The sequence below is a fragment of the Acytostelium subglobosum genome (genome assembly GCF_000787575.1).
Source record: "Acytostelium subglobosum LB1 DNA, scaffold: scaffold24, whole genome shotgun sequence".
NCBI lineage: Eukaryota > Evosea > Eumycetozoa > Acytosteliales > Acytosteliaceae > Acytostelium > Acytostelium subglobosum.
The window spans coordinates 160,416-173,918 of record NW_012236509.1 but is presented as its reverse complement, the minus strand read 5'-3'; the positions used below and the strand labels follow the sequence as shown (position 1 = coordinate 173,918).

At 47.0% G+C, this 13,503-nt stretch overlaps 6 protein-coding genes across 6 annotated transcripts; 4 read left to right on the top strand and 2 right to left on the bottom strand.

Moving 5' to 3' along the window:
- Window positions 1-783: 783 nt before the first annotated feature.
- SAMD00019534_098400 (hypothetical protein) lies at window positions 784-2,220 on the bottom strand (the record flags this gene model as incomplete). The annotated part of the gene is made up of 1 exon (XM_012894872.1): window positions 784-2,220. The coding sequence occupies one exon, from the start codon at window positions 2,218-2,220 to the stop codon at window positions 784-786; it is 1,437 nt and encodes a 478-aa protein (XP_012750326.1).
- Window positions 2,221-2,477: 257 nt separating this feature from the next.
- Window positions 2,478-3,466, top strand: SAMD00019534_098390 (hypothetical protein; the record flags this gene model as incomplete). The annotated part of the gene is made up of 2 exons (XM_012894871.1): window positions 2,478-2,592; window positions 2,667-3,466. The coding sequence occupies 2 exons, from the start codon at window positions 2,478-2,480 to the stop codon at window positions 3,464-3,466; spliced, it is 915 nt and encodes a 304-aa protein (XP_012750325.1).
- Window positions 3,467-4,781: 1,315 nt separating this feature from the next.
- On the top strand, window positions 4,782-5,721 carry SAMD00019534_098380 (hypothetical protein; the record flags this gene model as incomplete). The annotated part of the gene is made up of 2 exons (XM_012894870.1): window positions 4,782-4,925; window positions 5,002-5,721. 2 exons carry the CDS (start codon window positions 4,782-4,784, stop codon window positions 5,719-5,721), a joined length of 864 nt encoding a protein of 287 aa, XP_012750324.1.
- Window positions 5,722-5,743: 22 nt separating this feature from the next.
- SAMD00019534_098370 (hypothetical protein) lies at window positions 5,744-8,194 on the top strand (the record flags this gene model as incomplete). The annotated part of the gene is made up of 1 exon (XM_012894869.1): window positions 5,744-8,194. The coding sequence occupies one exon, from the start codon at window positions 5,744-5,746 to the stop codon at window positions 8,192-8,194; it is 2,451 nt and encodes an 816-aa protein (XP_012750323.1).
- Window positions 8,195-8,255: 61 nt separating this feature from the next.
- Window positions 8,256-9,432, bottom strand: SAMD00019534_098360 (hypothetical protein; the record flags this gene model as incomplete). The annotated part of the gene is made up of 2 exons (XM_012894868.1): window positions 8,256-8,507; window positions 8,581-9,432. 2 exons carry the CDS (start codon window positions 9,430-9,432, stop codon window positions 8,256-8,258), a joined length of 1,104 nt encoding a protein of 367 aa, XP_012750322.1.
- A 309-nt stretch (window positions 9,433-9,741) lies between these two features.
- On the top strand, window positions 9,742-12,021 carry SAMD00019534_098350 (hypothetical protein; the record flags this gene model as incomplete). The annotated part of the gene is made up of 2 exons (XM_012894867.1): window positions 9,742-11,726; window positions 11,787-12,021. The coding sequence occupies 2 exons, from the start codon at window positions 9,742-9,744 to the stop codon at window positions 12,019-12,021; spliced, it is 2,220 nt and encodes a 739-aa protein (XP_012750321.1).
- Window positions 12,022-13,503: the final 1,482 nt, after the last annotated feature.

Genomic DNA, 13,503 nt, shown 5'->3' with positions numbered 1-13,503 from the left:
TACCGTGTGAGATAGATAGATAGAGGGATGATGATGTGAAGTGGATGATGAGTGAATTAGTGAGAGGGAGGAGGAAAGATAGATGGAAGCCGACTGGTTTCCAAATTGATTGATTGATGGTGTCTTCGTCTTCTGAAAGTTGTGTGCCAATACGCCAGGGTAGTATGAAATGGCGGTGTAGAACGTGCCCTCCCACTCCAGTCCATCAAGCTGATGCAGACGTTACAGGTGTAGGTGGCGTGTTGATGAGTCGGGCTATCTATTTGTGTGTGAGTGTGTAGCATGATGATGTGTTTGTTGCTGTTGATGATCATGCCATGCCACTCACCACCCCTACACCTCTCATCAATCAATCAATCAGTCACATGATAAACGATCAGCTGATTGATTGGCTATCTCTGTGTATGTGTTTGTTTGATTGAGTGAGTGTGTGTGTTTGAATGATTGATTTGGAGTTGGACTGAACTGTTGGCTCCATCATCATTCAATCAAGATCAACATGATCAATCAATGATAATAATAATAATATTATTATTTGTGTGGTTGGATGTATGAATAGTTTATTAGACCGTCCTTTCGGTCGTCTCCTATTTATGTCTTAATCAAGATCATGACAATGAGATAAATTCCTCCAATCCATCACTCACTCATTCAATCAATCAATGAATCAATCACAATATCCATGTTGAGATATTGGTAACTCTCCTGATTGGATTGAATTGAATTAATTAAATTAACCGATGATCACACAAGGTAGGGTTGGGCAGGGTATATCTACAGGCTTTACTCATCATCGCTATCATTACTATCTGAGGATGATGAATCCTTTTTTCCAGATGATGATGATGATTCCGAGTCTGAGTCCGACTCCTTGTCCGACTCTTTGTCTGATTCCTTGTCTGAGTCTGAGTCCTTTTCTGAGTCTGAGTCCTTTTCTGAGTCTGAGTCCTTGTCTGAGTCTTCCTTGTCCGATTCCTTGTCTGAGTCTGAGTCTGATTCCTTCTCTGAGTCCGAGCTCGAGTCCCTGTCCGAGTCATCATCACTCGACTCATCCTTATCTTTCATCTTTGTATCACTGCCACCAGCTGTTTTGTTCTTCTTTATCCTGTTCAACTTCTTGAGTACTGATCCAGTCTTGACATCGTTGTAATGCTTGGTATCTGGATGTGTTGGGATGATGTGTGTTTGCCAAAAGTCTCGCAGACCAGGCAACATGAGCCAGAGGTAGCTGATGAACTTGCCCTCCTCGCCATTGGCCCGCAGGAATCTGCTGTCGTTGGGCGATGCCAGCACCTGCTCAAAGTCGATCCATTCGAGTCGCGTGACCTTGGAGCCGGGCTTGACCAGCTTGGCGTGCTTCTCTGGCAGCGACGCGTCGTACTTGAGCTTTAGGAAGAACATGACAAAGCTGCAGCCCTCAAAGAAGATCTTGGGCGAGTCGTTCATGACGTTGCGGTGGCGCGAGTTCTCGGCGCCGAATATGGGCAGCGTCTGCTCGTTGAACTCGCGGAACGCTGTGTTGATGGCCAGCTCGCCAGTGAGGCCGTGGCCACCCATGGGCTTGTACACGAAGGTGTCCTCCTTGACCTGCTCGTAGGCCATCAGCGCGAGGACGCGGCCCTCGTGTACGGTGTATGCAAAGACTCCGGCCGACTTGTACAAGTTCTTGAAGGCGCGTGGCAGGATCACGTGGATGTACTTGAACTTGCGCTCGCTTTTCTTCTTGGTGTCGGCGTCGACGATGCCCTTCACCTTGCTCTTCTTTTGCTCGCGCTTCTGCTCGATCAGTGCGGCGGCAGCCTTGGCCTTCTCTAGCAGCTTCTCCTCGTGCACCTTTCTCCTGTCCTTCTTGCTGGGGCCTGTCTTTGTACCATATAGGTTGCCCTTTCTATTGAATGTATCTTTTTTATCGAATGATGGTGTCTTTGACACTTTATCATAGCCTCCACGACCACTACGTGCGCCTCCTCTACCACCTCTTCCGCCTCTATCGCCACCTCTATCACTTCCATATCCACCTCTTGATGATGATGTTGATGTTGATGATGAAGTTGTCGAAGGAGCAGCAGCAGCAGCAGGGGCAGCACCAGCTGTATAGTATGGGTTTGATGATTCATTATCATATTTTCCACCTCTGACTCCACTTCTATCTCCGCCGACACCACCACCTCTTCCGCCTCTTCCGCCACCTCTTCCTCCTCTACTATTAAATGAACTCATATTTATAAATATATATACTTGTACTATCTGTATCTGTAACACTCGTGTGTGTGATAGTGATGAATGAAACACTTTCGTTCGTTTTTTGAACTTTTGGCTTCAAAGTTATCTAAAACGGACTTCCAAACAAATATCAAAGATTGTTTAAGTCTTCAAACGACCGACAGCCCCAACACAATGTGTAATCAATCTTACAATAGATTAACAAACATTACATTATGTAACATATACTACATGTACAAATAGATAACAAAGACATGGCTTCAATCAAGATAACACCTCGACTACTGGACCTCAAATCAAACTATGACTTTAACATGTTAAAGAGGTTCTATGATGAGTTGATGAGACCAAACTTTCCACAAGAAGATGGTATGTCACACATTTGGAATCATTCATTCCAACTGATTCACTCACTCAATCAATCAATCAATCAATCACTTAAGAACTTGAACCAATTGATAATTGGGTAGAGATGATACAGACTTCAAATATTGATGACGAAGATGAAGATGAAGACGAAGACGAAGATGAAAAGATTGGAAAAGTTGACTTTCACATATTGTTGGCAATGTGTCCAGATGATCAAAGAGAGAAGGATGACAAAAGATCGGATATAATGGGTGGCATTGTATTTGAATACTATCCATATGTAAACTGTGCTTTGATAACATATATTCTGGTATCAACTGATTATCGTGGAGGTGGCCTAGCCAAAATGTTGGTACAAGAGGCTACGACAAGACTTGGACAAACCTCGATCAATCATGGATATAATACAACAGGTGGATGTGATGCTATATTCCTTGAGACAAACTCTGCCGAGAGAGTGGCACCTGAAGACGATGTAATGGACCCTGCCAAGAGACACGCGATCTTTCACAGAATGGGCATCAGAATGTTGGACTTTGACTATGTCCAACCACCATTGTCCAATGACAGTGCCAAGTGCAAAGACCTGCTACTCACATGTCTGTTGACGCCTAATATTCCAACACATACATCACATAGAAGTGTTACCAGACACTACCTACCATCATCATTACTACGCCGGTTCATCGAAGTGTTCTGGGCTTCATGTTGCCATCGCGTGGACTCATTCAAACATACATGGCGACAAGATATCGACTACACTCATATGATTGATCAACTATCCAGTAGTGATCATATACAACTACTCGATTTACCATGGAAACGTACAACAACTACATCAGTTGAAGTCAGTGTATCATCATCACCTTCATAATTACAAAGCCCATCGATTTTTTCAAAGATCACTCCTTGTTCCGAGGTCAACTTATTTGTTGTTTGGACTTGTGATGATGTGTAATATCATTGGAATGCATAATCGGATAATAATTACCCATTCATTATGTTGTTCCAGTTAAGTTAATAACATAACTAATTATTTTCCACCTTGTTCCTGTGTGCAATTGCAAGACTATCTTTGCCGATTCTTGATGAAAAACACCCATTCATAGGTTTCGCCGATAAACTTTGATATTTTGGGTTCTTTTGCCATCAACAAAGGTCAATCAAATCAATCAGTATCTAACCTTGACGAATCTGAAAGCCTCATTCATACATACGTACATATACACTATAAACATACATATATAATTAGGGTTGTATAATCAATCAATCGGTGAAAGAACCTAAGCGATCAGATCAAACATACAACCTTGAATTGAACTTGATGGCTAGTAAAGGTAATTAATCACCCTCCACCAGACTTGGTCTGTTCCCCATCATCCCCTACACAAACATCACATTTATAACAGATAGATAGAATAAGTTATATATTAGTTGTGTGTGTTACTTTATTTATACATACCCTGAATCATATTGACATCGATCAATTACCTCTTGGTCTTCGTCAAGTCGTTTACACTCATCACACACACTCACACACACTTTGATCTAAATATCAATCAGTCACTCCCTCACACACACACACTCATCGGCGTCAATCAATCAATCAGCTAAACACAACCCCAACAATCAATCACTTCTTCTTCCTAACACATTTGCTTACCGTTTGGTGAATTGATGGTTTGGTTTAGATAGAGGCAACATCAACAACTACATCAATCAATCACATTCAACACTGAACAACAGTTATTAGAAGTAATAATATTAGTAGTAGTTGCAACAACAGCTTATTCTTCTTCTTCTTTGGACCTCAACAACAACAACAACAATATTTGGAAAGAGAAGTCATCAAGGATCAATCAATCATTCAATCAATCAAATATACTTTATTTATTATTTATTTATAACAACTTGTAATATAATATCCATCATACTTCAAGATTAAGATGGGCCATCCTTTGGATCTTTCATCAATCGAACTAAGTATGTCTCTTGTCCAAGAAGTGTGTGTGTGTTCGTGTTCATCTTGGCGTGCGTGTGTTTGGATGAAGAACAACAAAGTCCAGGAATGACCAAGACTAAGACCAAGACTAACAAACACATTCAATTAATCATTAGATTATATCGAAGAATGGATACAGAATAACTACTCAAATTGGTCAGAGACAATATGTTATAGGAGTTATGTAATGACAAAGAAGACATCATGTATATTAGTTATAACAAACTATCATGTGATACTATTCTCAGAGGGTAAAGACCTCACTCGCAAGCAACCAAAGGACTACCATCTCTACGACATCAAACAACTTATCAACAAACAAGACTTCATCGTAAGCAAGCACTACATTGATATGTGTCATGATGGATAGATGACTAACTCAATCAATCAATCAATCATATATGAAGCTCGCCATTATATTCCAAAGAGGAAAGACAAAGACAAAGTTAAAGTTAAAGACAGAGAACTTGGAGGTGTTGTTGACGGTGATTAGGAGATTGAAACAATGTCAGAATAGTGATCATTGTAGTGCAGAGTTGGAGTTGATGATAAAGTCTACACAGGCATTGGAAAGTTCGACTCCTGATGTGAAGGAGTTACCAGCGACATTGGACACATTCATGGATCAGTATCGTGGATGGTGCAGCTACTATGAGTCGACACCAAATGTAGCAATGACGGCGTGGATCACACGCATGTTTGCCGAGGGCAATCGCGAGATCGACTTGCATCGCGACCTCCAGGCATCCGAGTTCTCAGACACAACGTTCGACATGCTGCCCCTGTTTAACGCGCTGCAGCATGACCGTTACTTCTCGGCTCTCACCGTTCAAGACCTTAAGAAGGAGGTGCTGGTCAAGGCGCTAGCCGAGCTCGTCCTGCACAACTCACATCTCAAGAAGCTGTCGTTCCGCAAGTGCTCTAGCGAGGCGTTCCATCACGTGTTCTTGTCGCTGTCGCTCAACAAGCGCAGTGCCGTGCAGCTGCTGGACGTGTCGGAGAACGCCCCTGTCCAACAAGTCAACAACATCGCTGGTGGCCTGCATGGCGCAGTACCAACACGCACTCATACACCTAAATCTAGCCAACTGTATGATCGCACCCAAGCAGCTAGCGCAGCTATTTGAAGCTCTGGAGAAGAACTACGGCATGTCATTGACACTCGAGTATCTGAACCTTTCGCACAACAAGTTTGACGACCAGGCCAACGCCGCCTTTGCCAGCTGGCTGATCCGCTCGCATGGCTACTCTAAGCTCAAGCATCTTCTGTTGCACTCGTGTGGCATCTCGGCATTCAGCTTCTACTCGCTGCGACATCTGGCGCGTCTCGAGCACCTTGACGTGAGCAACAACAAGCTGGAGGTGGGCTCCGAGCTGGACAAGCTGCTGCCCGTACTCTCCACACAGACACTCTACAAGCTCGATTGTAACCATTGCAACGTCAACAAGGAGGTGCTGGCACTCATTCTCTGCAAGATGTCGGACAAGAAGGCATCGGTACAACTCGGTCTGATGGGCCTGAACCTGGCCAACGCCGATGAGAACTACGACATGTTCTTCAGCTCGCTACTCCTGTTCAAGGACAGCGAGATCTCAATTAAGTCACTCAACCTGCGACATGTACGCGGCACTGAGAAGACCATCCTCACGCTTCTCCAAGTGCTGTCCGAGATCAAGGTGAATGAGCTGATACTCGAGGACATGGAAGTGATATATCCACAGCAAACACAGCAGCAGCAGCAGGCCCAGCAACAGCAGATCTCAAGCATACCTCACAGCACATCATCATCATCGGACGACCATCCACATCAAGACCATCCATTCGCTAGCAACACTCTCAATCTAAACAATGTGCACAACTCAAGCACGGGCAAGCTGGAGCTTGGTGTCAGTCTGGACTTCAATACCGTGCTTGTCGAGATGGAGGACGAGGCAACATCTGGCACCGATGACATGGCCGCAACATCAGTGCATCTCACTGGCTCACCTACCAAGTCCCCAACACAATCTCACAAGGATAGCGAGTTGTCCACATCCACATCATCAACATCAATCTCCAACAGCAGTGACGCTGGTAGCGACCTCAATCAATCATTCAGCAGTCTGTTGGCCAAGTCTTTGCAAAAGATTTATATGAATCCAGAGCTCAAGACATTGAACTTGGCCAACCTTGGCAAGGCGACTGTGATGAAGATGTTGCCTTATATATCAAAGAACTCATCGGTAGCCTCGCTCGACATTTCAAAGAATGCTCTGGGCGACATTGGTGCGCAACTGCTTGCCAACAGCTTGGCATCCAACAGGTCGATATTGGCAATCAACTTTGATTCAAACAATATGACCAACATTGGCTGGAACCAGATGTTGATATCTCTTACACAGCAACAGACTGGCACCACTGGTAGCCGACCACTCCTCAAGGACTCGCCTTCACAGCCACCCATGCCACTGACCTCGCCACACCCGCATCTCCACTCTATGATATACCCCCGCATCGACTTTGAGAAGCTGATCGTTGCCACCAACGACCCGACGCGCAGAATGAACATATACCTGTTGATATCCAAGCTTCAGATGGCATTGATCACCAACGGCAACCTGCACTACAGCGATCGCAAGCATCTGTCCAACAAGTTCCCGATCGGCTTTTCGAGTAAGACAAAGGAGCCTTTCTTCCTGCCGACGCCCAACGTACTGTATCCGCGCACACCCGTGCCCGCTGAAGTGCTGGCACAGATGAAGATCAAGGTGGAGCAGCAACGAGGTGTCAACAATGGAAGCAGTGCCATTGCCACTATCACACAGTTCCTCAAGACATCGGGACTGAGGCCCGTCAACAAGAGTGTACCAGCGGCATCCAACGCCAACACAGTAGTCATTGGCATGCCACAACAGACGATGGCCACCACGACCAATATCATTCATACCAATCCCATCAAGGAGGCATCCTTCGCGGTCTCCAAGAAGCCCGCTACAGTACCGTCGCCATCATCACCATCATCTCCATCAACAGACGAGGCGGACAATGTTAGCGTCAGCACAACATCAAGCCCCGCCAAGCCTAGCATAGCGGCAGGTGTTGACTCACCAGTCTCGCCGCCAGACCAACGATCTGGACGTAGACGTGGTGGTTTCTACCAACCTGTTACAGACAATGATGTTCCAGCCTCATCAACAACACAATCATCATCGACGACTACGACTACAACATCAACAACACCGACTACATCGCAACAACAACAACCGGGAGTGGCGCCAGAGGTAGGCGATCGCGCTTCAATGTATAAGCCAGTGACTCATCAACAGGTGTTTGATGCCATTGAGAGCCTGGAACTGGCAACCAACTATTACTTTAGCGGCACTGGCAGCAGTAGCAGCACGACCAACACACCGAACAATCAATACACGACGCCGCCAAAGTCACCGGCACACGAGCCAGCAACCGACACCACAACAACAGACACGACAGCTGCAGCTGAGGAGCAATTCACCAGAGTGCGCAGTCAGAGCGCCATCTCGGCACCCAAGCTCGAGAAGCTTGTCGAGCAACAACTCAAGATGATGCATGTCACAACTTCCTCGCTGTCATCGCTTGAATAAACTTATAACTATTGTACAATAATAACTTTGATTGATTGAATTGACGCGATGGATTGATGGATCATTGTGGCCCGGGCTGAGTTGGTGCCACGGCAGCCATGTCCTTCTCCATGCGCTCTTGTATTTCTTTACAGTATTGCTCGCAAAATGCCTCAGGCAGCTGACCAAGCATTGATATCTTGTCATACATCTCCTCCTGGCCTACATCCTCGCCAGACTTGTACAACTTCTGGAACACATCATTCTGTTTAGAGAAGTTACTAATCTCCTCTGGAGTATATTTATCCTTGTTCTCTTCAATCCATTGAGGATACTAATGTATGAATGATTGGATAGATGTGTTAGTCGCCATATGCCGCGCAAACAAGAAGATGTCCAGAACATACCTTCTCAACGATGTACTTCATTGAGTCATCGTAGAAATCATTGATACCATCGGCCATGCCGTTGAACTCGCCACCTCCTTCACCTCCACTGCCCATCATTGAGGCAAACTGTTTGATCATGTCATCTTCGAATGATTGCTTGCCACCTTGTTGAGCGGCATTGTCGGCCAAACCCTTGAGCATGCCAGAGATGTTGCTCTCAAAGTCCTTGAAGTTGATGCCAGCTGGTTGTTGTTGTTGGGCGGCAGCGGGAGGCATGTTTGGGATGCCGGCCGCCGACGTCGAGTCGCCAGCCATCGAAGAGAACATCTTGCTGAACTTGCCAAAGCTCTCCTCCATCTCCTTCTTCTCGCTCTCGCTCATGCCAGCGTAGATCGATTCAAAGTTGCTGCCATCGGGCATGCCGGGGACGGCGGGTAATGCGGTGCCGGCGGGATTGCTGCCCGAGTCGTCTCCATCACCACCTGCACTACCAATATAATCATTCATATCCTTCATCATGTCCTCCATCTTGTCGTAACCCATATTCTTTATCAAGTCGTCCATGCTCTTGTCATTGAACATCTGGCTGAACATGTCCATCATGTTGCCCATGCCTGCTGCTGCATTACTACTTGATGCTGCTGCTGATGTAGTTGTTGTTGTAGTTGTCGATGTAGTTGATATAGGTGTAGATGGAGTTGATGAAGTTGATGCTGTTGCCACTGTTGTTGTTGTTGTTTGCTTCAGAGTTGCAGGGGTGTCTGCGGCTGTTGCAGTTGCCGCGGCACCATCCTCCTTCTTCTTCTTTTCATAGACTTCCAAGTCATCGAGTGCACTGTTTAACAGTGCATCCAAGTCCAAGTTAGACATTGTTATATTTATATTTGAATATATATATATAACTTTTTAATTGTATTTGTTTGTTTGAGTGAATGTGCTTGTTTTTAGTTCATGAAGTTGAGAATTTGACAAATTAAATCAAAAAAACAAAAAAGTGAATTGCAACGACAGAACTCAAAGTCGTGCAACCTCTTTCTATTCTCGTCATTCAACAACATTCACCAATATACTTCACTCACACACATAAACAAATATTTATATATTTATATAACAATACAAACAAAGAATTAGAGTGATTATATATTATTTATAGCACAACAAACATTCAAACAAATAATAATGTCATATAATAACTCTTCATCTTCAAGCAGGGGTGGATACGATGGTTACAATAGCTCCAGTAGGGGCGGTGGCTCAAGTGGTGGCCGCTCAGGTGATGGCTACAGCAGTGGTGGTCGTGATAACTATGGCAGCAGCGGCAGTGGCAGTGGCAGTGGCCGTGACGGTTCATCTTCATACTCAAGCAGCAGCCGTTCAGGCGGTGATCACTACAGCAGCAACAGCAGCACTACCACCACTGGAGGCGGCAGCAGCAGCCGCGGTGGTGACAGCAGAGACTACAGAGACTCGTACGGTGGTGGCTCATCATCATCGTCCTCATACCGTCCATCCGACTCATCCAGAGACTCGCGCGGAGGTGGTAGCAGCGGCTACAGCAGCAGTCGCGACTCTGGCAGTTACCGTCCATCGGATAGCAGCAGCGGCGGCAGCAGCTACCGTCCCAGCGACAACTACTCCAGCACCAGCAGCAGTACCAACGGTGGTGGCCACTCATCATCGTCCTCTTCCAACCCTGTGTCCTACCAGCCACAATATAACATTACGGCTCCGCCACCCTCATCGTCGTCGTCGTCCGCGTCAAGCATCGTTGCCCCACCACCCGCCTACGGCTACAGCAACTACAACTCCTCGTCGTCGTCGGGAGGTGGCGGCGGCGGCAGTGGCAGCGGCACCACTGGCTCATACAACCAATCTGGCGGCGGCTACTCTAGCTCCTCGTCGTCCAACGGCGGAGGCTATCAATCAAGCTACTCCTCAGCACCATCGTCTGGCATGGGCTCATCATCATCGTCGTCCTACCGTCCATCAACCTCAACATACGGCAGCTCAAACAATGGCTACTCTGGCAACTCCAACTCATCCTCCACATCCTATGGTGGCGGCAGCACTTACTCTGGCATCGCGCCAATTGGCTCGTCTTCATACGGCGGCTCATCTTCCTATGGCTCCGGATCATACGGCTCATCATCCTATGGTGGCGGCGGCGGTGGTGGTGGTGGTTCATCCTATGGCTCCTCATCCTACGGCTCGTCGGCCTACCGTGGCGGCGGTGGCGGTGGCGGTGGTGGCTACGGCGGCGGTGGTGGCTTCGGTGGTGGAGGAGACTCACTCGGCGCCAACCTCGACCCAATCAACTGGGAGCAGACCACTCTGACCAAGTTTGAGAAGAACTTCTACAAGGAGGACAACGACGTTGCTGGCATGACTGGCAAGGACATCGAGGAATACAGACAAACTGTAGCCATGTCAGTGCACGGCAAGGAAGTCCCCAACCCCATCATCACGTTCAACCAGTCCCAATACCCCCCATATATCATGAAGGAGATCTTGAACGCCGGATTCACGGCGCCCACACCCATCCAGGCCCAGTCATGGCCCATTGCACTCAAGGGACGAGACATGATAGGTCTGGCCGAGACTGGCTCAGGCAAGACCCTTGCCTTCCTCTTGCCAGCGATCGTTCACATCAACGCCCAACCACTGCTTCAATACAACGATGGACCAATCTGTTTGGTGCTGGCGCCAACTCGTGAGCTGGCGCTCCAGATCCAGGCCGAGTGTGACAAGTTTGGCTCGAGCTCCAAGCTCAAGAACTGCTGCGTGTACGGTGGTGTTCCCAAGTACCAGCAGTCGCAGCAGCTGCGCAGTGGAGTGGAGATTGTCATTGCCACACCAGGCCGTCTGATCGATTTCCTCGAGTCCAAGAAGACCAACCTGCGTCGTGTCACCTACCTGGTGCTGGACGAGGCTGATCGTATGCTGGACATGGGTTTCGAGATCCAGATCAGAAAGATCCTCAGCCAGATCCGTCCCGACCGTCAAACATTGATGTTCTCTGCCACATGGCCCAAGAGCGTCCAATCCCTCGCCAACGACTTCCTCGTCGACCCAATCCAAATCAAGATTGGCTCTGCTGAGCTGTCTGCCAACCACAACGTCACTCAAATCATTGAGGTCTGTGAGAAGGAGGAGAAGCAAATGAAGTAAGTAGTACCTGATGATGCCAAATTCAAAGCAACCATGTTACTAACCATCAATCACAGGATGTTCCAGTTCTTGGGTACCATTGGTAACTCGGCCAAGGCCATCATTTTCTGTGAGACCAAGAGTGGAGTGAACAACCTGCAGCGCAGCATGCAACAGTATGGCTTCAAGTGCATTGGCATTCATGGTGACAAGTCTCAGAACGAGAGAGACTACTCCCTGCAACAATTCAAGGCCGGCAACATCCAGTTGCTCATTGCTACCGACGTGGCATCACGTGGTCTAGGTAAGTAACAACAACAACATCATATTGTGATGTGATGTGATGGACACGTCAACCATGTCCTTGTCGTCGTCGTCACCATTCGATTCGCCAACACATCGTCATCGTCACCTTCGCGTCTTGTCGCGTCTTGTGTATTGATGATGTCGGGCGGACATGCGGACGGTCGGGCAGGTTGAAGTGTCGGTCGCTCTTTCAAACAAGTCTTAGTTTATAGGTCCCTATCAGTTATCTATCTCTTCTCTTCTCTCTTGACTTGACGCGATCCAACAAACGACAAAGACAAAGACAACGACAACAACCACAACTACGATGCGCGAACAACATACGGTCTGGACTCATACATGCATATGTAGTAAGGAGAGGAAAGCCACGTTGTCTTGTTTGGCTTAATAATTCTCAAGTCTCTCTCGTCGCGCATTGATCGATCGATGACCTACAAGCGGTGCAAGGAGTGAGGTGGTAAGCGGAGTAGGTGGCTGGAAACCAAACTCGTAGCGGTAAGGCGAGGTCGGTACTGCCACCAGGCATTGCACTACCCTCATCGTTGTCATCGCCTGTTGCGAGGATGAGGACGGAAGATCTATTACATTCAAGTTCATTGTAGGCTGCCTCATATATCGGTCGCGAAGCAGGTGCGTGAAGTGTGCGTGACCAAGTTAGCAACAGTAGGCATGCATGTAGGCATGCAGGCAGGCGAGGAAGATGAAGAAGAAGAAGAAGAGGAATGATAATTGTGCAAGGAACTCTTACTTGGACGTGTATGTATATGTATTTGGAACTCTTATTCATTTGTCTCGCTCCACCTCTCTCTCCCCATACCCAACAACAAACAACCTATAGATGTCAAGGATATTATGTACGTGGTCAACTTTGACTTCCCCAATACGATCGAATCCTACATTCATCGTATTGGACGTACCGGCAGAGCCGGAGCCAAAGGTACCGCCTTCACCCTGTTCACGTTGAACGACATGCGACTTGCCACCGACCTGATCTCCATCCTTACCGAGGCCAACCAATACGTTCCACCAGCATTGACCCAAATGGCTCCAAACAGAGGTTTCAAGAGTATGTTGTTTGTTTGTTTCCTCGATCAATCAATCAATCAGACTTGCTAACTAACACTCCCTTCCCCTTCATAGACATTACCGACTCGTATGGAAACAAGAACAGGTTCAATCCATACAGGAGAAAGTATTGAGCGCGAGAGTGAGAGACACGATCGGTCGGTGGATGGTCGGTGTTGGCTCCAATGAGGTTTGGGTTTCCGGCAGGCTGCCTTTTGCGACACACCCAACTCCTAAATGCCGCCGCCAAGTTGGCAACAGAAAGTATGATATACATCGCTACAACAGCAAGACGTTTGTTATTATCTGTTTGTACCAATAAATAAGTGACATTTAGGTTTATTTAGAACCGGGTTCGAGTAGCTTGAGATGGATCAATCAATCAATCAGTCAGTCAACTTGGGCCTGGTTGAAGCCTGGGTG